At 41.6% G+C, this 26,917-nt stretch overlaps 1 protein-coding gene across 1 annotated transcript; it reads right to left on the bottom strand.

The window, feature by feature from the left end:
• Positions 1 to 1,193: 1,193 nt before the first annotated feature.
• LOC117142919 (protein kibra) lies at positions 1,194 to 26,771 on the bottom strand. Its single transcript, XM_033307217.1, has 9 exons — positions 25,837 to 26,771; positions 5,555 to 5,853; positions 3,665 to 5,294; positions 3,418 to 3,598; positions 2,954 to 3,347; positions 2,577 to 2,888; positions 2,392 to 2,512; positions 2,119 to 2,328; positions 1,194 to 2,058 (listed from the first exon to the last, which is right to left on the bottom strand). The coding sequence occupies exons 1-9, from the start codon at positions 26,097 to 26,099 to the stop codon at positions 1,578 to 1,580; spliced, it is 3,891 nt and encodes a 1,296-aa protein (XP_033163108.1). The 5' UTR covers positions 26,100 to 26,771; the 3' UTR covers positions 1,194 to 1,577.
• Positions 26,772 to 26,917: the final 146 nt, after the last annotated feature.

Genomic DNA, 26,917 nt, shown 5'->3' with positions numbered 1-26,917 from the left:
GTGTTTTCAGTGTGACCAGACATATCATTCTGTTAAATACCAAAAACATATCGTGTCTAAGGGCGGTGTATCCGTTAAGTAACGTTCGTGTCTTTGCTAATTTGGAACAATCGATAACTGTCGTTGCCCATAGAGATGGGCAATATGCACCTTGACTTATCGCTATCGACTTTTGGCGCGATGTTTAAATATTAAATAAATTAATTTTTACTCATATAGTAAAAGTACTGATAATTCATATTTTGTTATTGTTTCTTTTGTGCTATTACTATGCTAACACAATAGATTTAATATATTTATTAAAAATATACAACAAATTTTCCGTGTTGCTTTTAATAGAAAGGAAATTCGTTTACAAATGTATGTTTTCTTTAAGGCAAAGTAAAAGACATTCACTTTAGTTATGTCAGTTTTTTTATGTTTATTGCACAATTACAATATACAGGTTCACTTTCATATAATTTATTACAACTAAAATTACTACGGTATTGAAAAAATATGTGTGGCGACTCTCATTCAGTTTACTCATACTACTTGCTACATTTTGGGGTGGGAAGGGGCTGGGTCTGGTTAGTGAAAACATAAACAAAAGCAAAAGTTTGCAATGAGCCGAAAACACACACGTGTAAAACCTAAACTAAACTAGAGCTGTGGGTAATTTCATTTCATTTCATTTCCTTTCATACAAACTCGGTGCACCACGGCACAGTTTCAAAGTCAACAGTTTTAACAGGTCCGCTTGGGAAAGCATAACAAGGTTTAATTTTATATTTTCTCTCACTTTTATGCGCTTTTCAATGGTGGCATTGTCGGGGCTTAAGGGCGCTCTTATAGTTAACATAGTGACGATTATCTAATATGGTACATTCACTTTTTTTGTGTGGTTGGTTTTTTTTGCATAGGATTTTTTTATAAAAAAAATTATAGTATAAGAATTCGTTTTGAGCTTAACAAAAACGCAAGCTAACTAAGCTAAACGACTGGATTCGAGGGCTACGTCGATCGATCCATCAGTATAATAAATATTTTACGTTCTCCTCACGTTTTGTGTATATGTGGCTTGGTTTAACTATCCTAACTAGCTGCGTATAAAAATATTCATAAACATTCGTATAATTTTTGCTCAAGTCTTAAGAATACAGTTGGTTTCAATATGAATTTGAAGGCATTGAACGCACAATGTGCACGTTATGGTTTTGATATTCCTTGTTTCTTGGTTTTTTTTTTGTATTGGGCGGGGCAAATTGTTTGGGGCGGGTTGGTTGGTGGTTATATCTCTTAATTGCTTTCATATGGTCATCAGTGGGGGTCAATTTGTACAACTGACTTTGGGTGCAGTTAGGGCTAGGCTGCTTAGCTGCTTGGCTAATCTAATTACAATAATGGGCTTAGGTCTAGTGCATAGCTATGCGTGGATATATCATTCTAGCATGGTTCTTGTCGTTCTCTCACGTTCTATAAGGCACAGATATTTGTTACATCAGTTGTTTATACACATAAATACTTGTTGCTTAGTGAAAATAAATACTAAATTAATTACAAAAATGTACAGCGAAGATGGGGAGTTGTGGAAGGGGCTACACCTCCACGCCGTAGTTGCGATCCACCACATAGTCGAAGCGCTGTTGCTCGGCATCGTTAGATGCAACTGGAATTGGAGCGTCTGCTGCTTTGGCATCAGGTTGGGCAGCAGGGGATACTACGGGAGTGGCGGCAGGAGTAGCAGCAGAAGTGGCAGCAGGAGTAGCAGCTGGAGTAGCGGCAGGAGTGGCAGCAGGAGCGGCAGCAGGAGTAACAGCAGGAGTTACAACTGGTGCTGGTATCTTAGGCACTGCCCCGCTGGTGGCTCTATGAAGGTGCTCACTGAGATTCTTATTGCGGTTGCTGCTAGCCACCAGCGCCGTGTTGATGGCAATTGCCGTCTCAGGTGAATTGTAGAACTCATCCTCATCCTCTTCCTCTTCTTCTTCTTCGATGGGATTAGCTTCCGGCAAGGTAAATTCACTGGGCAACTCGGGCACCGACAGGCCCTTGCGTGTGAAGAAAGTGATCTTCTCCCTGTAAGCATAAGAAATTAAAATACCTGTTTCTTATAGCTCATGTGCAAAGAGAACTTACTTGAACGACACCAAATCAGGACAACCTTTGGGCACCTTGGTCTTCCGCAGCTTGTGGATCTCTTTGGCGGTCTTCATCAGTAACTTCTGCAGTTGGCGCTCCTCGGGGCATTTCGCAGGATCGGCACGGGCCACCAGACGTTGGAACTCCTCGTTCTCAATAGCCCAGGCGGCCACCAAGGGATCCTTGTTGTCGCAGGCCTTCTGCAAACTGTTCAATAATATAAAGAGCTAGTTATAAATTTCACTTTTGGATCTATGTTTTAAAACTTACACTTCTTTGAGGTTCTGCAGCTTGGCGATTTGATCATTGAGGAAGTAGAGTTTGCTATGCTGGGCCTGCAGATCCAGCTCCAAGTCCAAACTCGTGCGGGGTATGTGAGTATGATGCAGTTCTATAAGAAATGAAATAAAATTAATAAATATTGAAATAAGATGTGTATTCTTTGTAGTGCTTACTTGTGACTGACTTGGGCGCCTTGGAGAGATATCGCAGGGATCGTCGCTCGGCAGCGCCGCGTTGGAAGGTGTGGGGCGCCACGCCGCAGTGCATCGCGGAGTCGGAGTCACTACGATTGAGGCGACAGTTGTAGCGATTCTTGCTAACCGCTGCGGATGGCGTGAAGGTCTGGGATCGCTTCACGGGCCTGTCGTCCATCAGCTGGGACTGGCCACGGGATTTTTCCGGCAAATAGGCGCGATCTGTGTTCGTCTCCTTGTCGGCGAATTCCTGCTTCATGTTCTGTAGGTACGCATGCAGCATGCTGCTTGCTGTTGGTAATGATAAATAAAATATTTAAATAAATGGACCATTAAAACATATATCTTGGACTTACAGTTCATTAGGCCAACATCGCTGACCAATTGCTTGTCATCCAACTCCTCCTCTTCATCATCATCGTCATCGTCGCTGCACTCCGGTTCGTTTAGCGGTCCCAGCCCCATTAACTCGGCGGCGATTTGCTCCTGCAGCTCCATGCAGGGTGCTTGGTTTCTGGTCAGTGTGGATGTCTGGGAGGATGTAATGGTGGACTCATCCGACGACTCCTCCCGGTTGTTGCCAGGGTTTGGTGCATTGCTGGCGGCAACGGCTGCTGCCGCTGCAGCTGCGCTGGTGGAGGGAATGTCCAGAGACTCAAAGCTCGGAATGAATTTGGAGCTCAGCACGTTGTACCACTTCAATGTGGAATCTTCCGGGTTGAACTCGGCCATGCTGATTTGCACGGTGCCCTTAAATTTTGAAGATGTACAATATTTAGAACCCAATAATAAGTAAAGTTTAGTATTTAAATATGCTTACAATAATCTCCTCCTTTTGTCCAGTCATGGTGACCACAGTCACCTGCAGGCTCTTGGTCAACAGCTTGTCCAGCGTGATGGGCACGGCGAATGTATCATTAAAAACAGGCTTCTGGAAATCGCCTAGTGCCTTGGTCCTTATGGAGGTCAGTGAATTCGGCAGCAACGCAGCACGGAGATAACTAGAAGGTGAGCGAGGATGAAATTAGTATATGCCATAGATCCATTTATAATATTAATATACTTACACCTGTGAGTTGTCCGCCGACGCAGTCCACAGGGCCAGAAGATTGTTGGCCCGCTCCAGGGAGACGACGAGTACTCCTTCCTGTTTCAGATACTTCAGTCCAATCTGGACTTGTGCCAACTCCTTTCGAGGCAGATGGGCACGCGACGCCTCGAAGACGCCAGAATCGCCGGCAACGGATTCATTGCTGACCGCCGCCGAAACGGATCGCGTGTTGGATGTGGAGGACGATCGGCTGAGCATCTCCTGCGGTAGATCAAGCAACGAGGGCTTCTCCGAAATGGGCGATAGGGGAGCAACAGCCAGGTTGAGCGGTGTACCCATGTTCAGCTTCTGCAGCTTGGCCTCCAGCATCATGCAGTCCAGCACAGTGGAGTCCAGATCGTAGGGTCGTGCTCTTACTCCGGAAATCGGAACTGGGGGCGGAGCTGTGTAGGCAGGAGGTGCGTGCAGAGCATTGGCATAGGTGGGCTCCTCTTTGAGGGCCTGTGGCGTCTGGTCCGCTCCCGCATTGTACTTCATCGGTGATGCGGGCGGCGTTTCCATGGATAGGCTGCTTCTAGGCGATAGCGTTACCTCCGCGGATTGCTGTTGCTGCAGGACGGGATGCACGGGATGCAGACGCTGTTGCTGGTGCTGCTGGAACAATCTCTGCGAGCGACGTCTCAGATCCACCACATCGATGGGCGAGTCCACCGCAAAGGGATCGATGTATATGTCGGTGAAACTCAAGGCGCTCTTACTGCTGGCCGTGGACAAGGAGCCCAGACTGCTGCCACTGCTAATGGAGAAGGTGCTCTCGGAGGAGAAGGTCTTGAGACGCTCCTCCAGCAACTTGGTGGACTTCAGGGCCTCTTGCAGTTTGTCCAGTAGTAGCTGCTTCTCTTCGTGGAAGCGCAGCCGATTGGCCACGCATGTGTTGTTCGCTTCGTAGGCCTCCTTGAGGTCCTCCTCTAGTTTGTGGCGCGTCTGGTGGATGACCCGCTTCTCCTCCTCGCTACGGGACTTCAGCGATATGCTGTTCAGGTCGTTCAGCAGCTTCTCCTTCTCCTGAATGAGCAGAATGCGATCCTTGTCCGACTCCAGTTGGCCGGGCTCAATGCGCTCCACATGATCGGCCAGCTGCTGCTGCAGCTTTTTGATGTGCTTGCGCCACTCGGCGTACTGCAACGTGGTCTTGGCCATTTCCGCGAAACGGGCTCCTTCGTTCAGGTTGTCCCCTGATGATCCGCACAGATCCGTTTGACTGGCCACGCACACCCGATCGAAGGGCGAGGCTAGGTCCGAGTTCTCCTCGCTGATCTGCTGGCGACCCAGCTCGTTCTTGATCTGCACCAGACTGCGCATCAACTCCTCGCGCACCTTTTCCCCGGAAACCAACGACTTGTGCACCTTGAGCATCTCCTCGTGAATCGCCTGAACCTCGGCGATGTCGTAGCATCCATTTTCCCGGGCATTGATCTTTTCGCCCACGGAATACAGCGTGTTCATGCCGCGTTCCGTGTAGGATATATCATTGGTAATGTGGGTTAGCTCCTGCTTCAGCTGGTGGACTCGCTCACGCGCCAACATCAGATCGGCTCTTAGTAGTTCCGGATCGTGGCGACTCATCGAACTGGAGGAAGAGCACACTGAAAATAAGGAAAATATATTAGTTCCACGTTAGAAAAAAAGAGATAAGGTTTTCAGAATAATAGCACATCAAGTGCTTTGTTGATTTATGTCAATTTAAAGATATAGATTTCAGTTTTTGTTTCTTCTCAGAACAATGTTCTTCCATTCATTGGAAACATGATACAAGCGATTAGAGCAGTTCCAAAAATGCTGGTTAAGCCGAAATCAAACTATCATGACACCAGGTGTGTTTAATTAGATTGTAACAGGTACTTACGACTGCTTCGACTGGCTGCCAATTTCAGATGATTGTACTCCTCCTGGGCCCAAAGCAGTCGCTGCTGCTTAACGTCGAACATCTCGCGCTTGTTCTCCAACTGATCCTGCGCCGCGGACAGATAGTCACTGAGCATCTGCTCCTGGACAGACTTCCACTCCTGCCGCGGATCCTCCAGCTGGGTGCTCTGCGCCAGGTGATTGATGTAGTAGGGTCCGATGTTCGGATCGTAGGATTCCTCCCAGCCCATTGGCAGCTCATCGCCCACACAATCTTCGAAGGTCTGCGGCTTTGTGTAGCTGTAAGAGTATTATTAAGTATACAGTTAGTTACAAGTTATAGAAAAAATATATCTAAGAGTTACAGGCTAACATTCCGAAAGATATATCTCGCAGCTTTCCCACGGCAGTTAGTGCTTGGAATTTCGATAAGATTAGCGGGTATTTCCTGTGTGCATTTTGGGTAAAAGTGGGCAAAACAGTCTCCGGCGGACGGCCAAGAGTGTCGCAGAAATACCAATTTTTACCGCAGCCATGCGGCGGAATGTCTGCGCTCTGTTTGTTGTTGCCAAATGCCGCTGGCAAACGTCTAATCTTATCGAGGCCATAACTCGCATACATAGTGCGGCAAGAAAGCAAAACAAAACCAGCGGACTAAAATGTATATAACCATAGCCATAACGAAAACTCCTAAACCGATGACGACGATGACAACGTCGTCGTCTTCCTTCTGTTTATTTGCGAAACTCAATTTCAATATCAGGCAACAGCATTTTCGCATTCCAACGATAATTGGTAATCGCCATGGATTGATTGTTGAACCATACGCACTGGGGCACAATATCTGTCTGTCTATATATCTGTATGTCTCCTCGATTGCGTGTTTCAGTACATATATCTCTGGCTTTTTGTTTTTCATTAGGGCCTCGGCAAACTGTTAATTAATCATTGCTTTGGAATTCGCACAGCCATTAAAGAGGCTCCCGCAGAATATACACAGATACAGATAAATAAATCTGCGCCATATGCGATAGATAGCCGGGGGCAGTGCGTTTCAGCGTTGTAAATCGCTTTATGGCATGCAGTTCAACGAACGATATACTGCGATCAAAGATCATATATTTGCAATTCATACTCGTTATCTGCCAATAAAAGAAAGCACCTGTCTTTTATGGCAGTTACTTTAGAATGTTTATGATTTGCAAAACTATATTTCCAACTTTCCAACTTCCAACAGATGAAAAGTCAGTGCTTAAGATGGCCTATCAAAGTGGTTAGTAAAATTACGCATACGCAGTGGTTGACAACAACATGGAATATGATTCGTTTGTTTTAATCAGCTGTCAAATATAATAAATATAATAAAATAAATAAATATAATTTAATGAAAGAATTCTATTTACGGATCTCTTTAACTTGTGGTTTTAAAACGCAGTGTGACCGCTTAGATATATGTATAAATTTGTTTACAGATTATTCAGATTGCAGTTGTATGTCTGTCTGCTGAATGGGTTGGCATTTTCTTGGAATATCTGGCCACGAGCCTTTTGCCTGCTGTTTGCGTTTTTAGACATATTTTTCGGCTCGGCTATTTTATCTGGAATCGAGTGTTGACGCAGCCAATTGAAAATAAAATTAGCGCAGCTGGGACTAACAATCGATTTTGTTTATGATTGACTGGAATACCGCGCTATCCAAACAAAAACAAACTGAAGACGGCCGCTGACTAATGCTCAACTACATAGATTTTCCTGCAAATACATCTGCCTTTGAATTTTGAAGAGCAAGGCGCCTCTATAATGAGTTTAAACAGGTTGTTAACTTTAGATTTCATAATCTGCGTTTATATTTGGCATGATTTGTTGAGCAAACATCCTAAAAATCCCCATTTAATAGATTGATTATCTTAGATTGCCACTTATGACGTCCGAAGGAAATGAATGAAGCGAAGAAAGCTTGGCAAATGGGTGTTCTAAACACTCTGAAAAATGTATGATTATATGAATAAGTAGATTTAGCAAAGATCTAGGTTTGTCACGTTTCTTTCTATTGTAAAAATGTGTGACAAAATTAAGATGGCAGCGGTTAATAAACAGACTTAAACAATATATAGATCGCCTATTTAATGCTCTTTAAAAATTTGATAATACCTCGTTTAAGGGTATACCTTCAAAGGTAAATTCCGCATGTGAACGTGCACTTGGACAGGAACCCCCATTCATATTAAAAACTCATTGGCGATAGCTTACTGCCATATATATATGCAGTATTCACATCTATGCCTGTGTATTTATTGCATTTGATTGAATTAAACGCCCGCCTTTAATAAACGGAACAAGGTTCATCCACTTTGCACTCGTAGCTCGAAAGCAAAACAAAAGACAAGTGACACAGAAATCATAAAGAGTAGTGGGTTGGAGAGAAATATAATATAGATACGCGGCAAAATCCAACCGAACATGAATAAATAAACTGATACTGATACACAAATGCAGCCGGAGACATGTGCCAGTCTCTAGTCCATGGTATGGGTGCACCGGGGTCCAAAGCTCCACATTTGACACACAAAAGCGATCTCACGATCGCCAAAGACAATCGCCAGCGAAAATGCTGAAAAATGCATGACTTTGACTTGGCGACGTTTGATGTGATGTGGATTTGATGTCGTCGTGGATTTTTTTTTTGTTTTCTGGCCCCTCGTCGATGTCAACAACACACGGCGGTTTCATAATTTCAAATCAACAAAATTTTGTATTTATTTTTTAGCCAGCTTGCAAGCCAAGTTAGGTAAACGGCACAGTTAGCCAGCTTGCATTACTTCAGTTGAAATTTGTTGTATAAATAAAGTAAAGTACTTCCTAATGAAAACAGAATGATGTTTGAAATGGTACAACATCCAGTTGACTATGTCTCGCACCTTCCGAGCCTTTATATAATTAGCTCTTATGGTCTTAGTTTTGAAATGCAAATCCCGGCAACAGATAATGTTACTATCTCTACAGACGAAAGACAGCTCATTGGGAAACATAAAATTCCCCGAACCTTTGAGAACTTCTTAGCCTGTCATTTAAATCAGAAGCTCCTCGTTTTTCAGCGGACAGGTGTCATGTGTGGCAATTAAATTCGGTAAACGGCTGCCGTTCTTTATGGCGGTCTTTAATTAACTCAATACGAAAATCGAATGCAATTTTTATGGGCTTTCCATTAGCGCTTGACCTCAGAGACATCACAGTCGCACCCCGAACAGAACACTTCTTCCCTTGCCAACAAATTCAAAGGCAAAAAATCAATGGAAAGCGAGGCGAGTGGGCGTGGCACAGGTTACCAAGTAATAGGGCTTCATTGGCACTTTTGCAGATGCTGGCAGAAAAACGAGGAAGGCAGCTAACGAGCGACTAACGACTTGTTGGCCTTTTAGCAGTTAACTCGAAACTCACTATATAGCCCACATTCAACGTTAAGATGGCTTTGATATGCATGTGTGGCATGCACGAACAGTTTTGGGTAAGATTTGGGCACTTGGGATTTTTAAAATAAATATTAAATATAAACTTTTACAATGAACAAAAAAAAAAAAATATTAAACTTAAACTTTTACAGTCTCTAAATGGTGTTGTAACAAAATATGTATTTTAAGATACTTAAAAGACATCTTACTTGTTGTGCTTATGCCTTATGAGAGGAACCTATTTTCTTGGCCGCTCCTGTGCGCCCACAATCGTATCCGCCGAAAGAGCGGACAAGAAATCTGCATAAATTAAATTATATTGTAAACAAAATATTTATGGCGCGGCGACGTAGCTTCGACCAAGCGCTGTAATAAATTCGCGCTTAAAAAAAAAAGAAAAACAGTAAAAATAAAATGACAAAGAGGTGGGGGAAATATGAGGAAAAACAAGTTTCAGACCAAAAATATTTCAGCATGAATTTCGTTGTCACAATATGACTGAAACATGGGCAAGGCATGCCGCATTCGAGGGGTAAATAAAAAAAGGAAATAAAATACAAAACAAGAGCAGCCAAGTTCATCGACTATCAGATACCCATTACTGGGCTAGTGGTAGTGCCCACAGCTTTTGGATGTTGTTTTGGATACCGAATCCAGGAATATATAAACTTTATGGAGTCGAAAAAGCTTCCTTCATACTGTTACATACTGATCAACGAATCTAGCATACCCTTCTACTCCACGAGTAACGGGCACAACTACAACGAAGACGATGGAGTACCGATGGCGATGGCGAGTGGCCAGCAAAAGTTGTCATTAGGCAGCACTTAAGTTAACTGCTCGCAGACACCACAGACACCACATACACCACATACACACACCTCGAAGCACAGCACACATCAAGCATATTATTTAACTGTTCACGTCGGGTTTTATGCTAATTCGCGGCCATAACCAGTAAGAAATGGTCTACTCGCACAGAGTCGACCATTTGATGACCAATAAACAGCATATCAAAAATCATTTCATTATACGATTTAAACATAACATAGTGCTTAGCAAATCCGGTACCAGATTAGTCAATTGCTTTAATCTGCAAAACTTTATGATGGCCTTTTAGTGTTATCATAGTGTAGTACTCAGCTCAGTTTTTAAGTTCGCCATCTGAGTTAGTTATAAAAATATTCTATCTATTCAACATACGTCTATCTTAAGTGCACACATCATCGGGGAAACATTTACCATCACTTATGTACTTCACTCTTTAATGCCAGAAGTAATGATCTTTTAACTCAATATTTTCTTCCTAATGGCTTTTTATCTTATCTCACCTTTAAGGTTCGCAATTCAAGTTCCGTATCGAAATTCTTGAACCTAAGCCCATGCATTGTAGGTTTGAGTTCGTATCTGCTCGATTCAATCGGAAAGCCCCCGTCAATTTAAATTCTTTTCCAAATTGATTTCTTTAAAAATAGCTCTTAATGAATTCACTTCGGGGAGAATCTCACAAATTAGCCGGCCATTCATTGAGTGCCCGAGCTCGAGCCCCATACCCATCAGATCATTTAGCAATTCAAATCGAGGCCTGCGTCAATCAAGCCAGTCTCGAATGCCATGGGTATGGGTATCAAATGATCATGTCCGAAATAAGCATAATATTGGGCAGACGAGCGAAAAAATAGGCCCAACTCGGACTTGGACCACTTCGCAAGCGAGTCACGTAGCCCCGTTGTCGGATTTACTCTATTTCAATTATTTCGCTTTGGCGGAACTGAGACATCGAACACGCAAGTGGTGGAGCCGCAAGTGTTCCGGTTTATATTCGAGCTTGGCTCCAAGTGGTTTGGGAAATTAATGTCGACTTGATGTATGCAAGAATCATATAATCTTCACGTTATAACCCAATTTGACCGACCGACCGACCGAGCTGACAGCAAACATCACCTTGACATACCTATCTCAGAAATACTATACGTTTAATTTTATAATGCTTTATGCTCTGCAAGGAATGAGGAACCAAAAATCCGCCATTTGCTGCCTCTTGTGAAATAGTTTTATTGGTCGGCTGTAAATTGTTTGTGATTCAGCAAAAGATAAAAAAAAACACTCAAAGGTTGGAAGGAATAACAATCCAATAATTAGGTTAGTGCGCGTCACTTTAAAGGCACCTATCAAAGTAATAATACTTGCAATATGAATATATGATAAGTAAACGCCCAATAACATAATTTATTGAGCAATTATATTGATGATTTCATTATCGAAGGTCAGTTAATAAGGGAAGCACATTAGGGTTTGGATAAATTAAGTCAAAACTCGTTTTAAAACTGAATGATTGAATGAATATAAGCAAAGTGTATCTAATCTAAAATAACTCAAGGGTTTGTGACTTTAAATGGGCGTGTCAGGATGGTATATCTAAGAATATCTCATCTAATCTTTCCTCAAGTTTACACCCAGATTGCTTCTAAAAAAAACAAATACCTAATACCTTGAAGTGGGTAACTATGAAAGTAAGGGCAGCCAGAACTATTTATAGTGCAAGGTACACACACGGCGAATCAAAACTCATGATCGCTATCTCACAGATGCTTCAGCGAAGATTCATTGTGAAAAACAATGTTTAATTATAATCACTCGCATTATTTACTGTTAAATTATTTGCCCCGCTTCTGGCGACAACTCGACTCAGTTCCATTATCTGTTCACAAATATTTTCGAGCTTAATCAAATTACGCTATAAAGGTCGTACATCGTTTTATCTTATCGCGGTGCTCGTTGTTCGGTGTTCGTTGTTGTCGTATTTGCCTTTGCCGTTGCCGTGCTTCACCTTTTCATTTAACCAGATCCCATTCAAGTGGTCTTCGCAGTGGATCTTGTGGATGGAAAAGTGGTGTATATTAGCTGCATTTCCGGTTCGCATCTCGTCTATCTCACACTTCCACTTCCTTCCGGCGCGATAAAAAGCGGAAAAAGACTTTAATGCCCTGTCCCCGATTTGCGTGAAGCTTATCAAATGCATTTTACGAGGCGTCTCTATGAATATTTTAAATATTTCAAAACCCCCACACACACACACACACTCAAGAAATACCAGAGAAAATGTCAATGAACTGCGCATGTGTTAAGTCAAGATAAGACGAAGGTTTTTCTATTTCTTTTGGGGACAGCCTATCTCTATAGGAAAGTGTTCTACAAATCTGGCCAATGGGATAGACGGATTTCGGGGCTTTTGCGCCCCACATATCTTACAACCCACTCGGCCCGGCAAGTGGGTGTCAATTACGGACTTGGGAATCCGGAGACCCTCAGACCACAGGGCCCCATTCAATTCGATTCCGAGTTGCGTGGGCCGATCTCACATTAGTCACATCGAAGGAATGAAATACAAATACAAAAAAAACATGACGGCCGAGAAGAACTTATCCATCTTCAAAGCTCTCAGAAAATACAAAAAGAAAATACTTTTGACTCTTCGTCTTTCACATTTCGAAATCACAAAATGTCTGCCATAAATTCCAAAGTGAACAATTGAAATAAATTTTTGCGCCATGAGCACGCCGACTGCATACAAATGAACTATTAAAAAATTCATAGAATTTATACATGGACATATAAACAAACAGACAGCCAAGTAAACGTATGCAAAGAGGCGCCCACTTTGGCCGCTCATGGCAAAATCCAAAATCCAAAGCCAAAGCCGAAGCAAAATAAACTTAAATTGAAATTTATGATTTTTAATGACCTGTTGACGGGCGTTTGCGTTTGCTTTTGCCATTGCGATTGCGTCTCTGATTGTGCGAGGTCCGCATTCTATTTGCGTCCACTGTAATTGCCAAAAAATTCGAAAGCTAAATGGCAGATACAAATTCACAGAATTATTCCAAATGCATAATTTATAAGGGGCACAGTTGACTGACGATCTCTGCCAGCGAAATTATATGTATACTCTACTTTAGACCGATAGATACTCTCAGTTATCAAGTAGGCCAGTTATCAAATTCTAATTTACCTATCTATCAGTACCTTGAAATTCTTTACTTTCGTTAACGAAGATTAAACTTTTCCATCAAGGTGTATTTATTGCCTAATAAAAAGATTAAATCAATACAAATGATAACCAAATTGGTTGGTGAATCAGAATCCAATGAATGAAGTGTGCTATTTACAAAATTACGCCATCATGGGGTTTTAATCAACTCAATTGGCTAAAACGTGTGACAGCCATACATTTTCGTTCCTTACTGTAAAAAAAAAATGTATAAATCCATTTTGTAACGCTGTGAAAGCATTTTAAATTTCGATTTTCGTGTGGCTTTTGGGAAATATGCAAAACGGTATTCAATACGTCAACAAAAATTCTTGGTATGCGCATTATAAAAGATTTAAATTCGACACGACAACTCGGAAACATTTCTCTCGCCCACATGGTACAACATCATGCCAAAATGTTTCCAACCGATCCTAACTTACTACATATACATATATGCACAAAAATTCCTACTAATTTTGTGAGTGTGTTGGAAACCTTGGGGCAGCGTCAAGAACAAATGCAAAGTTTGTTTAGCTTTGGATTTTGGCTTTCGCATTCTTTTCGCTTTTTGTTTTTGGTCAACTGTTCAGACTTCAAAGTGTCCACCTGTGCATTTTTCTTGACATTAGTTGGTTCCGGGAATCGCCAAAGTGTGTAGATGCATGGCCAAGAACCCCAAGATGGAGATACTCGTACTTGGGTGCCACTTTGTTTTTACTCGTTATTTCATTTTTTTGTTTTTTTTTTGAAGATGAATGCAACTGCAGAGCTAAGTTTACGTTTGCTTGGCTAATAGCCGTAAGCCATCTCGTGTTTGCTATTTCTTATGTGTGAGCAGTGAGCAGTAGTAGTAGTTGTTGGCCCCTCGATCGCGGTTGTACTCTGTCATTAACAAAACAACTGTTGCGACCTTCACATACCAGAGCAGCCAAGCGACTGTGCGCCAAGCGAGGCGAGATCGCATATGTATGCTTGTATGGCTATAGCCCATAAGCATATATAAATATTACAGACAAGTTCAGAATAATAGAACTTTTGATTTGCCACAACTATCTATCAACACTCAAAAAAGATGCATGGCAAAAGTTGAGGTATGTCAATTATATCTATAATAAGCCCACATCCCAAACATCCCAACATTCGAAATGTGTGTTCTAAACTTAATATTTTGAGCACTACTGTCCTATACAGATACACACACACAGAGAAAACTCGATTATATTGAAAAATAAGGCGAAAATCCGACTGCAAAACGTGAATGCGAACGCAAAACGCGAGAACGACGTCAACGTCTCCGCCTCGAAATTATATTCGCCCGATCGTCATACTCGCGGCTATATCGTATCTGATAGAATTTAGCCCGCAATAATGCAGCAGCGCAGTGGGGAAGTTCCCTAGCCCCCAACCCCATAGCCCCCATCCCCTATCCCCGCATCACCCCTATACCATTTCATTTCATTCCATTCCGTACGATACACCATGCCATTCCATTGTGTTGGGGCCCCGCATTCCAGAGACATGGGGTCGTGTGTGTTCGAATTGAACCCAGAATACTGGGAATATATGCATAAGCATATGCACTTACTTACTTTACTTACATATCTGTATCTGTATCTGGAGTGGGGGCAGGCTTTTGCTGGGAATTTCGTACATACATTTCCATGGCAAAAATGGCAGTAGTGCCCTCCACCCTTTTAATTGTGGGAGCGAAGTCAACAAAGGAATACTCTTGTCAAGATCAAGTAAATATATAGCATTTCGTTTTACGGATTAGCATGCATATTTCATAATTGCAGTCTACTGAATAAATTCTTTTGAAGACAATATCACTGGCTATAGCAATTTATTTTGTGCGAGTATACATAATTTGGCAAGAGAATTCGGTTTGCATTTGGCAGACACTTTGGCGATACACAAATTGCATGTACATATGTTCAATTCAACAGAAACTCAAATGTTTCCTTGGAAAATTATGAAAGCAACAATCGCATGGCCAAGATCAACAAATGTATCTAATGGATTAATATAAAAAGGAAGTATTTCATACATAATAAGCAGCAACATATGTGGGTTAGATTTTCACCTATGGATTCGATTCGTTTTTCGCAGACATTTTGGCAATTTTGCCGCACGAAAATACTCGAAAGAAATATGTATTTCTAAAAATACATATAGTACTTTTGCTGGTTTCTGCAGACAGTTTGGGAATTCACATCTTGGCCAAAATAATTTCAAATATTTATTCATTATTTTTCTACACTTTTGTTTTTGCCTTACATGCCGTGCGGCAACAACAACAAAAGCAGCAGCAGCATTAACAAATACTTTTCAACGTTGTCTACAAATAATAATAATAATGAGCGGAATGAAAGCTGGCTCGAAGGCGAAAAAAAAATGCCGCATGTCAAATGGGCCAATTAACATTTCTGTTATTTGGCGTATTTAGTTTTGTTGCCTTCTTTTTGTATGCCATCTTATTTCGCCTTTTGTTTTATAAACAAATATGCTTTTGTTGCCTTAGTGTGGAATTTCTTTCTGTTTGCGAGTATGCAAAAATGTATCCAAATTTGTTGTTCGCTGTTATTTTTGACGCCGGGCCATTAAATTTAAATTAAATTATGTATGTATGCACGCACCATCATCTTCTTCTTCTCAACGTCTCGCCTCTTCATATTTCTGCTTAATGTGCTATAACAATAATTTCTATATAAATCCGTTCGAAGCCAAAATTCCAAAATATCTTTTTCTGGCATATTTTCGATGCGGTCGGTTTGTTTGTTTATCTCGCCCAAACAGATAGATATTCATATTCACCGAAAAACCGAACCGATGGCCAAAGAACTTGAAAGATTTCCAATTTTATGGTAAGCGCTCGTGGCATACCATGGAATTTTAGTCCGTTGGTTGTTGCTTTTGGCCAAACGGAGGGGTGGTCATAACCGATTGGCTTTTATTGATTAAAGAATTTTTCGTATTTTCTCGTTTTTGTGGGTCGATTTGCGGCTTTGCGTTCTAATGTTGCTGTGTACAAAAATATGGCGGTCAGGGTCGAGTCATAAAGATAAGTTAAATAATTGGTTATTCCGAAATTGGACAGTATTATTCCCTAACAGTTTACTGGACTCTTAGGTATTAGTTTAGAGTTTAAAATATGCGAAAAGTTGTTTTTTAAACGATTGTATAGAATTCTGAAATTCTTTTTTTGTTTCAGCTAAAAAGTCGAATGTGTAAATACTTTTATTAAGCAGTGATATTGAAGTTAAAAACATATTTCAGTTCTGCAAAACACATTTTACAGCAGCTGCCAACAAGTTTTGGCCATCTTTCGGATACATTTGCATAATGTTATTAAAAGATACTTATCGAATTCTGGCGCGTGTTTCAAGTCCAATAAGGAAAAACACGAAAAAATGCGGTGCTTATATAGATACATATGTATGTATGTATGTATTTTGAGCTGTTGGCAGTTGGCATTATATAAGCCAATTTAGATATTCTTGTTGTTCTTGGCAGCGACAAAATACAAATTGTACAAAATATTTATTAGCGGCAGCAGATGCGCGCACACTCACACACACACACAAATGCGAATGTGTGTATCTAGGAATGCGTGTATGTGATCATTTACTGCGAGGCAAACAAATAAACAAACATGCATAAATAACTCGTTGCAGTTGCAATGCTTGTCGTTGTTGTTGTTGCTGCTGCTGCTCCGATGTTGCCTCCAGCAAAGCGGGAGAGAGGGAGAGGGAGAAAGAGAAGGAGCGAGTTGGGGAGCATTCGGATGAGAGCGAGCGAGATAGCAGCGGCTCAGGAATGCGGTTTTGACAAGTTCTTCTAAAATTGTACGGGCAACTTTGCTATTTACGCTATGAAACAACAACAACAGTAACAGCAACAACACGGCGAGAGAGCAACAGCAATGTGTGCGAAGGAGCACGGAAAGCAGAACATGAAAAGATACCAACAACAGCAACACAAGATGGTTGCGATCGCCGCGAGTGGGAGAGGGAGGGAGAAAGGCAGCTAGAGAGAGCGAAAGAGAGCTGCGCTGGGGGGCAATCCCAGCAACAACAACAGCGAGCACAGCACTAGCAACATTACACTGAAAAAACTGGTTGAGAGAGTATAACAAAACGTTAAGAAAATGTTAAAAATATTTTTTATTAATTTTTTTTGCGACCGTTATATAGAAATCCAAACTTGGATTGACTAAAGTTTAAGTTTCGTTTCCATGAATTATATATAAATGATTGTAAAAACTAAATATTAAGCTCCGATATGCTATAGACATACGGAGCATTTCTTTTAAAAATCCCCACAATTTACTTTCTTTTTTGCAGTGTACATGCAGCAAGAGCGACAAACAACTATGCAGCAATGTCGTCGTCGCAGTTGCAGTTGCCGTCCCCGTCGCTAGTTGAACGAACGATCGAAATGGGCGGGGGGAGGCGGTCGAGGGGGCGTTGGGTTGGCAAGTCGGTGGGTTGGGGCTGGGGTTTGCTGTGAATGCGAGGGGGCCGCGGAGCGGGGTAAATGCATTTTGTGCTTGGAAATAGGCTGCGGCGATAGTTGTTGCTGTTGGAAAATATTTCAAAGTTGCTGTGAACTCACAACTGCGGCAGCGGCACCAATTGAATGCAATTTGCTTGTGTTTGTGTGTTTGAGTGTGCATGCATTTATTAAAGCAATGCGCGCATTGCCTTAAATGCCAAAGCTACTACGAATGTATGTATCAAAAAAGCATTGCACGCGTACACTGGGAACAAAAATGTAAACAACTCAAGCCATACGTATATGTATGCAAAACGTGACTTTAATCTTAAGAAACTTAGTTGTTGCGTTTGCAAATATTTATTAAAGTTTTAAAACTGAATTCGATCAAATACTTAATGACAGATAATAAATGATTACCTAATCCGTTTAGTGCCAAGTTTTTTGTTCTGTGTACGTATGTATCTATGTAAGCTACGCCCTGCTTTTTGTATTTGGCAAACATTCCAGGCGCTTGGCAACATTTTCTGCTGCTGCTGCTGTGCTGTTGCTGTTGCTGCGTTGCTGTTGCATTTGCTGCCATGCCGCAGCAACATGCAGCCAATAAAAATGTTCTTATTTATGTACATATTTTGCCGGGGCAGGCAATGCAAGTTGCAAGTTGCGAGAGCAGGAGTCAAAGTCAGTTGCTTTGACATGAATGTCAGCTTTGCGCATTTAAGCAGTTTAATCAACATTTTTCAACGCTCTCGCGCACTCAGCAGCCGACTTAAATCGCGCCATTCCGCTCTTTTGAGCCGGTTTTTGTTGGCCAGGCCATATCCCATGTCCCATGCCTCATGTGCAATGTGCAATGTGCATCCTATGTGCCACCAGTACTTGCATCAGTAGATATAGTAAACTAGAGATGGGCGTGTGACAAAGATACACTTGTGTATGTATGTTTTACCGCACAGCAACAGCAGCACAAAATTGGGATTTGCGACAAGAAACAAAATGTATATGTGTGTGTATTATTTCGCTCACATTCCTTCGAGCGGCGTCAGAATGCGATTGCATATCGGTGAGCTCTTTTGCCCTGACCCACAAACCAATAAATTCCAGCTGAAGTATCCCAAGAATGCGCCGAGTCGAACAAAAAGAATCGGGCAAACGAGCGAATGAATTATGCGCTGTGGTAAACATTATGACAGCGCACGCAGCACACAAAACAACACCAAAAAAAAAAAAAAAAACAACAGCAGCAACCCAAAGATACTTCGCAAAAGATACAGCCAGACATACAGATACAGATACATTTTTAAGTGGCATCCCAGGAATGCCGATATACAGCTAAAGTCCATATGGCCAACCGAATCACGAATCACGCTGCCCCTCTCTTTCCCACCAACACGCTCCCGTTCTGCCTGCCTTATCACTTCATTAGGCCATAAATTCGACAACAAAACGAAATTCCACAGTTGAACGAACAGCAGCAAACAACTTGAACACCTACGAGATACACAGTTACCGATTCAGATACATTCCACAGCCACAACCACGGCCACAGCCCCCTCCCCACCATGTTAATTATGCTCCTCCTGCACTCGCTGCATCGCATCCGAAAGATGCAACAAAAAAAAAGAAGAGAAAATACATGTGGGTAAAAAAGAAGCAGCAAGATCAGAAACGAAGTAGTCAAGTCACTTCAACACCCAGAATCGCAAATACTCTCAAGATGTGATTGACTTTTCAATCACAATAGTATTTCATATTGAAATCTATTGCAATTTATACATTCTTAACCCATTTAAGTCTAACATATTATTGAGATATATTACTTATTTTGTTGATAACGCCACTGAACAGTTGAAATACCCCCAACAAGGGTATCCAAATGAGCGACGAATACAAAATGTGCGTGCGCCTGCGCAGAAGCCATCCGCTTCATCATCGCATAGCCCCCCGCAGATTCATCTGCATCTGCCGCCTTTTGGGGCAGACCTTAAGAATATGTTATGCGCACTCAAATGGCATTCGGAAAGTGCTACTGAAAAATAATACAAAAGTTTCGTGCAGCCAACAAAAGAGCCAGAGACTCGGGAATGGAGTTGAAATCCCCGTTTTAAGACCCGGCCTACCATGGAATGCCCAACGCTATATGGCTGCTCATACATATGTGTGCTATGTATGTGCATTGGATTTCTGGTTAGCCCATAAAGTATTTAGTCATGGCAGCTCTCGGAACAGCTGATTACAGCGAATGCCATTGTCCACACCGAGCGTGTCCAGTGCCTGATTAGGGCAATTAATTGCCAGCGATTAAATCGAGAAAGAGAGATGGCTCTCCTTCACCAGAGCGTGGTATTTCATGGGAAAGTGTTTTCAAATAGCAGATTAAAGATTACACTCATCTGAAATCGTTCCTGTTTCTCAGTTTGTATGCCTTCCTTCAAGTGTATCTATATCTACTGCGAGCGAGCAGCTGCAATATTCGAGACATATGCTCAGGGCATGGAATAAATGCTTGGCTCGCCCTTGGTCAGACCATTTCAGATATTTAAAGTGCATCTGTTAGTTTTTCGAAATCCAAACATTCCACACATATGCTGCTTTAAGGACATTCCAGTTATAAGATATATAAATATTTCGTACAACATAACCTGAAAATGTAACTCAAAGCAATTTATCTCGAGTGTGCACATTCCTGGGCTTGTATTTTAATTTCGTTTCGTTTCATTTCACTTGCTTTATTATTTTTCATAGCCGCATGCACTGGTACTCGTACATGGAGGAAAATTGCTACCTTTGCACTGATTTTTCGTTCGGACTACGGAATAAATATGTATATACATATATATATGTGCATACATCACGATCCGTCAAGAGCCAGCTCAGCATATGGCAAAAATCCGACCAGACGACGACGATCGGATCGGCATGCAGACGAGTGCAGAAACAAAATTAGCGAATAAAAACAAAAACCGACGAAAAAATAACTAAAAAGATACTATAAGCGAAATGCCTGCGGATCGCGCGTGCAGGCAGCCAGCTCGAAATCCAAAGCCAAAGCCACAGACAAATCCAAATCCAAATCGGAATCCCAATTCCGAGCCACAACCTCGGCCAGTAATAACCAGACCAAAGAGCCACCAGAATCGCGGCCCTATCCACGTCTCCTCCTCGACACAACAACAAGCAAAACAAAAAAAAAATACAAACGAAAAAACCTTAAAAACTGAAAAATCGCCAACAATCGCCGGGCGTAGAGTAACTTAATTTTCTGCTCACGTCTGCAGTTTCTGTAAGTGAAAAATTGTTCAGCTGCGCGAATGACAGCTGAATTATTATAAATCGATATGCTGGCCACTTGGAGATTCACGGGAAAAAAATGGCAAAAAATAGGGGGCTAGTCCGAGTCACAATCACAGGGCCTAAGGTGCGATACACCGAGAGAATTATCAAGTGAGTTGCTCAGTGGGTTCGCTTTAGTGGGTTTAGTGAGGTAAGCAAAAGCATCGTTTGTCCTAAAAACTTATTGGCATCAATTAACATATACGTATGGATGAATAAATATATTTTATAAATATATGTTTTATTTTCCTTATTTAGATGTATGTACAGATACATATACATATGTACTTCTTACTGGACTTTTAGTAATAATGGATACTTTTTTTGGAGACTGCAAATTGTATACTTTATTTCTGTCTGCAAAGTGGCGAACCCTTGGCTTGTTTTTCCGCTTTTCCCTGCAACCCTCTTAATTAGCACATGTTGAAAAGGAAATCATTATGCTTGATAAAAATCACAAGTGTTGATTGCTGAAGAACGTCGCCGCTGACATGCAACAAGTGCTAGACAGGAAAAGTCGTTGCAGATCCGTCGCGTTATCGTGGTTGTTGTTGCTGGCAAGTTGTTGTCGTTGGCTGGAAGTTGTTGCCACTTTTTAGATGGCAGTTGGTGGCAAGTTGCAGCGAGTTGCGGCTCTGGTGGAAAAACAGACGCTTAAATGGACAAAACATGCGGTGCTGCGAGGAGCGACTAAAGTTCGCTTATGTATCTGTCAGATACATTATGTACCCATGTGCCTATCTTTGGCCAACGAGTGTCGCTGTTGCAGTTGCTGGTGCTGCAAGTGCTGCAAATGCTGCTGCCGCTGATCGCAAGTGCAAAAGAAAATATTTTTTAACGCTTTGGGCCGCGTACAGCAAGCAAACTAGAAAATGTTGCTGCTGGCAAAGCCGCGCGTTGCATTCATGCGCGTAATCAAATTGTAATCACGGCTTCAACTTCGACTGCAGCAGGGAGCAGCAGCAGTCGCAGCAGCAGCAGCAACTGCAACAGCAGCAACAACAATTTCATCTTGCCTGTTGTTGCTGTTGTTAAGTGGAAATACTTGTTGCACAAATGCAATGCATGCAGCATGTTGTTGTTGCTGCTGTTGACGCTGCTGTGTATCTGCATCTGTTGTCCGCGTACAGTGGTTATTGCCTAAGTGCCACTGCTGTTGCAATGAATGTACAATGTTGCTACAATAAAGTTACTGAAATATTAGTGTATTCATTGAAACATTTCATCTATCTTTTCGCTTGCCTACTTGTACATTTGAATCAGTTTGTGTGCAATAAAAACTGTTTTGCAATCTTTTGACATTGTTTTTGTGGCATTTATCACTGTAGGTGCAGCAGCAGCAAACGGCAATTGCATCTGCATTCTTTCCACTTTTCTTGCTGCCGCTGTTGTTGCTGCATTGCCTTGTGCAATTTATTAAATGAAAAATGCCGTTTTGCAGCTTTCCAAGTTGCTATACACGTACAGACCAGCGCAGATATACATATATACATGTATATATATATATCTATATATATTTACAGATAGTTATACTTATATATGCATGTATCTTTATACATACGCGTATGCATGTGCTGGCATCTTTCGCCGCAAAAGCCAAATTGAATTTTATGCAAATTTTTTTAGCTCGTTTTGAGTCGGATAGAAATCGCCACATCTAATGCATAATGCCTGGCAGCACACGCATGCACGCCGCTCCTCCATTTTGCAGCTCTTGTTTCGATCGCCCGATTTGCGTTCTTTATGCAATTGGCCGTTCCAGCAATCCGGCCATCCGGCGATCCATCGAAATCGAACCAACCGCTCGATTGTCCGCTCTCGAATTAAAATGCCACAGGTGGAATTAGAACGCAACAATCTGGTTGGCAGTTCAGTACACAGCGAGAAATAGTTAATATGTTAAGAGATTCCAATGAACTGACTCATTTATTAGATGCTTTCAATGCATTTATCCCCAGCACTTCATCGGAAATTCCGCTCTATTAAGCAAATGCCCGTTTCTTGCGGTGCATCTATTGCTTTTTTATATCTTTTTCTGTGCTACCGATCGGATGCAGATACTCAAGTACAGCCCCCGCCGCTGGCGCCACTCTGTCCGACTTATGACAGCGATCGTTAACCGCTTTCGCTAGGCCTTTTTGGCGGCGATTTGAGTTTATGTAAAACAAACGAGTTCGAGTCACTATCCCAACTCTGGTAGCCAAGCGATTTTGTTGCTATTTTATACTTTGATTTTTTCCCCTGTGCTTTTTTGGTTATTTCTTTTATTTGTAGCTCCTATGAATAGATCGAAATACTGTCACCAAACACGTTTTCTGTCTAAAAACGCACACGAAAAATATTCCACTATGTCGCCGCCTTGTTTGTGGCTAAACAATTGGTAAAAAAAAATACACAAAAACTTGCGAAAAAATATGAGCAACGAAAGAAGAAGACGGGCGTCGAAAAAATGCCAAATCGCATGGCCAAGTCAAGTCGTTGTTAACTTTTGTTTATACAAAAAACAAAAGAGAGCCAACAGCAACGAAAATCACAAAAAATACCGCCCGTCGAAATGCTGCACGAACAAGTGAAACATTTTCTTAATTTAAATACGCTGCGAATTTGAAAATGCACGGGATTGAACATTCATTTTATTAGCTTACAGACAAAAGTCATCTAATTATTTGATTGAGTCTTACAAGATCTAATGATGATAATGATTAAACTTAAACAGATTCGGAACATTATAGACATTAAAAACAGAATCTTGTGTAAAACTATTGCAAACATGTTTATTTAATTTTAGAAAACCTTAGAAAACATGCGTCAAAGCCGGCCCAAGCAATTATCGGTAAAATATTTCAAGGGTATCGATAATTCGGCCTTGCATACTTCAATATTGGAATAGATATTTATTTTTTCTGTGATTTCTGTTGGCTGTGCTCGAAACGTGGCGAGGCCTTTAAAGGCCGCCCGAGGCCTGGCTCGCTTCGCTTTATTGTAGAAATTTATTTATGGTTTATTGGAATTTTTGCGCGCTACCGGCAGCAATTTTGAAAATTCAATAGAAACGCGCGTTGGAGGCGGGGGATCGATAGACAGCCGCAGGGGGGGGCCAAAAAGCGTAGATGATTTGGATACAAAATATGCGCGACTGGGCAAAATACCAATAAGGGGTGAATACAGCATTAAATAGTTTTGTTTGGTCAATAGAAATGGTGAAACTATGTTGGAAAAATATGGTGTTGTTACCAAAATTTGAAGAAATATTTCACAGATGTATCCAAAAGATACCACAAGATATAACGTTTAAAATTGTGTTATGATTTATTACATTCTATTGTAGATTTCTTTAAGATATAATTGGGATTTCAGATAGTTATAGCAAGGTAGTTTAAACTATAAATTTCTATAGCCCCGAAATCGAAACCTCATAGATCGCCGTCTTTTTGTGCCCACTGGCAGACATTTGAACGACATGTGTGCATTTATAATCTACTTGATGCATAACCCTAGCAAATGCGCAGATGTTTCGTTTCAATTTCAAAGGGTGAAATGCTGAAATTCCACAACGCTTAATTCAGTGAAACATTTTCAACAATGTCCATGCAATTTGAAACAAACAAAGGGAATGTTTGTGTTAATTGAAAGCGTGAAGCGCACACAGCCCCAAACGAACTGAAACAATAAGGCGTACACAGAGAGAAATGCACTGTAAAAAATGAATATCCAAGCTTTAGTGGCTTAATGAATCACTTGCAACCTGATATTGAAATTAAAGAGTGTGGCAAATGTCAAAGAAATTCAGCACAACTGCAGAAAGGCTATAAGCATATTGGTATCGAGCAATTGAAGATACAAAATCCATCTAACACTGCTCTTTTCTCTATCTGTGCAAAGCGAAAGATTGAACTCAGCGAAAGAGAGGGCGAAGAATTTCAGAAATCAATTATTTCGAAACTGCAAAAATTCCTACGTACATTTTGCAATTGTTTATGGGCAAAGCGACAGACAGAGATGGCGAGTGGGGCGGCAGCGAGGGGCGCGAGCGAGATGGAAGACAAAAAATGTGAGCGAACGGCAAACTAAAATGTATCTATGAGATACATGGCCTGATCGCCAGCGCTCTCGCTCGCTCTCCTTTGGCTCTCTCGCACTCATTACGTATGAGTTTGTTGCTTTTGTTTTCCTTTTACTTTACAGATCATTCGCCGAGCTTTATTTAACTTTTGCTCTCTCTCACTCGAATTGTTGTTGTTGTATTTCCCTGGCTTTACAATCCATTTTTTGTTTGTTGCCACTCTCAGTTCAGTTCAGTTATATTCGGAGTCTTAATCATCGCATCGGAATGTTTACTCCAAGTTTTTCCCCCGTTCCGTTGCGTTTTGTTTTGCCTGTTGCCGCTGCTGCCTTGTTTAAAATATGTAATTTATTTTGCTGCTGCCTCTTTATTTTATTTTCCTTTTATTTCTCTTTTTTTTTTGCTTCTTTTCGCCTCCGCCGATCGCATTCCTTTACACACACAGCTGCAGCACGCACCTTTTCTTTCCGGTTCAAGAGCGCTTCGGAATCGGAATTTATATGGGTTTTTTTTTTCAGCTTGTTGGCCGGAGCTTCCTGAATGAGTGAACTGCTGATCTCTCACCTGCGTTTTATGCCTTCTTAAGCAACTTACAACTGGCAAAGAATTCGATTCTATTTTAATTTGAATCTCAATGAGTTCTCTGCTTCACTGATTAGCCATTAAGCAGCAATTGGAGTTTATAAGCACTCTTGATAGTTTACTTTTTGGGTATATTATATTATTTAAGGTTTCAAAGCATCTATAACTTATTAAAAAACACAATATGTTGGTTTGATCACTGAAAGAGTCGTTATGTATGGCTCATTTCTGATAACTGTTCTAGTAGTTTAAACTAACTTTCCAAATGTAACTATCTTATAACTATATTTCAGATTCCATTTCTTTAATTGACCTTTTCAGAACACTTACCAATCTCTGGGATCCAGCCAGGTGGTCTTCTTGTTGATATGATCTATGTAGTAGGTCTTGCCATCGAAATCCTTGGCGATATCCCAGCCATCGGGAAGTGGGAAGTCGCTGTGGTGTTGTTGCTGCTGCTGATGATGCGTGTGTTGTTGCTGCTGCCGCTGTTGTTGATGATGATGTTGTTGTTGTTGCTGTTGTTGGGGTCGCAGGTGGTGGGGATGCAGATGATGCTGCGATTGCGATGCGGTTTGTTGCAGATTCGGCATTTTGGCTTTGTTTCTCGCTGTGTACTTGTGTAGTCTGAGAAAACGTCGTTGTTGCTGGATTTTTCACCCGACGCGCGCCTTTTCTTTCTTTTCGCTATTGCTATCTACGTTTGCTTCTTTTTTCGGGGGGTTTCTCTTTGCGCTGTTTACATTAGCAAAGACATTTCAATTCCGTTTCTTTTGCTCCGGCGATAATGGAGACCGACCCGCACACACACACACGCACACACACAGGCACACGCTGACGGGCGCAGAGGCACACACCGAGACAACTCGCATACACACGCGCGCAGGGGATAGAGAGAGCGGGAGAGCGCGGGCGCGCTCTCAATTATTTATTTACTTTTTTCGTAACTGCATTCCATTCCAGCTCAAACACACGCACACACATGGGGGACGAACACAAGCGCACACGATCACTGCTCACAGTTGGTGCTGCTTCTTTTCATTTCTTGTTGTTGCAAGCGTTTGGACTCCTTTGCTTATTTTCTTATTTTCGCCTAATTGAAACTAATTAACGACGATAATCCAACCATCCAGTTGGTGTTCACAAAAAAATATGTACTTCAGTTCAGTGAGTTCGCGCCGTCGCCGATCTCTTCGGTTCCGGAATTCCTTGGGGGAGCAGCAAAAAACACGAGTAGCGCGCTTGATGACCGTCCGATTCGGATTCGGAATTTGTTTTGGTAACGTTCGCTGCTAGTGGTGCAGCAGAAAACATCGCATCGGGTATCGATATACTCGCGGCGATGTTATTCGATGTATTGGTTGATATCGATATTATAGGCTGTATTGACGAGGCTGTAGAGATGCGATAT

Source organism: Drosophila mauritiana, chromosome 3R (assembly GCF_004382145.1).
Source record: "Drosophila mauritiana strain mau12 chromosome 3R, ASM438214v1, whole genome shotgun sequence".
Lineage (NCBI taxonomy): Eukaryota > Metazoa > Arthropoda > Insecta > Diptera > Drosophilidae > Drosophila > Drosophila mauritiana.
This window is presented reverse-complemented; position numbering and strand designations above follow the sequence as displayed.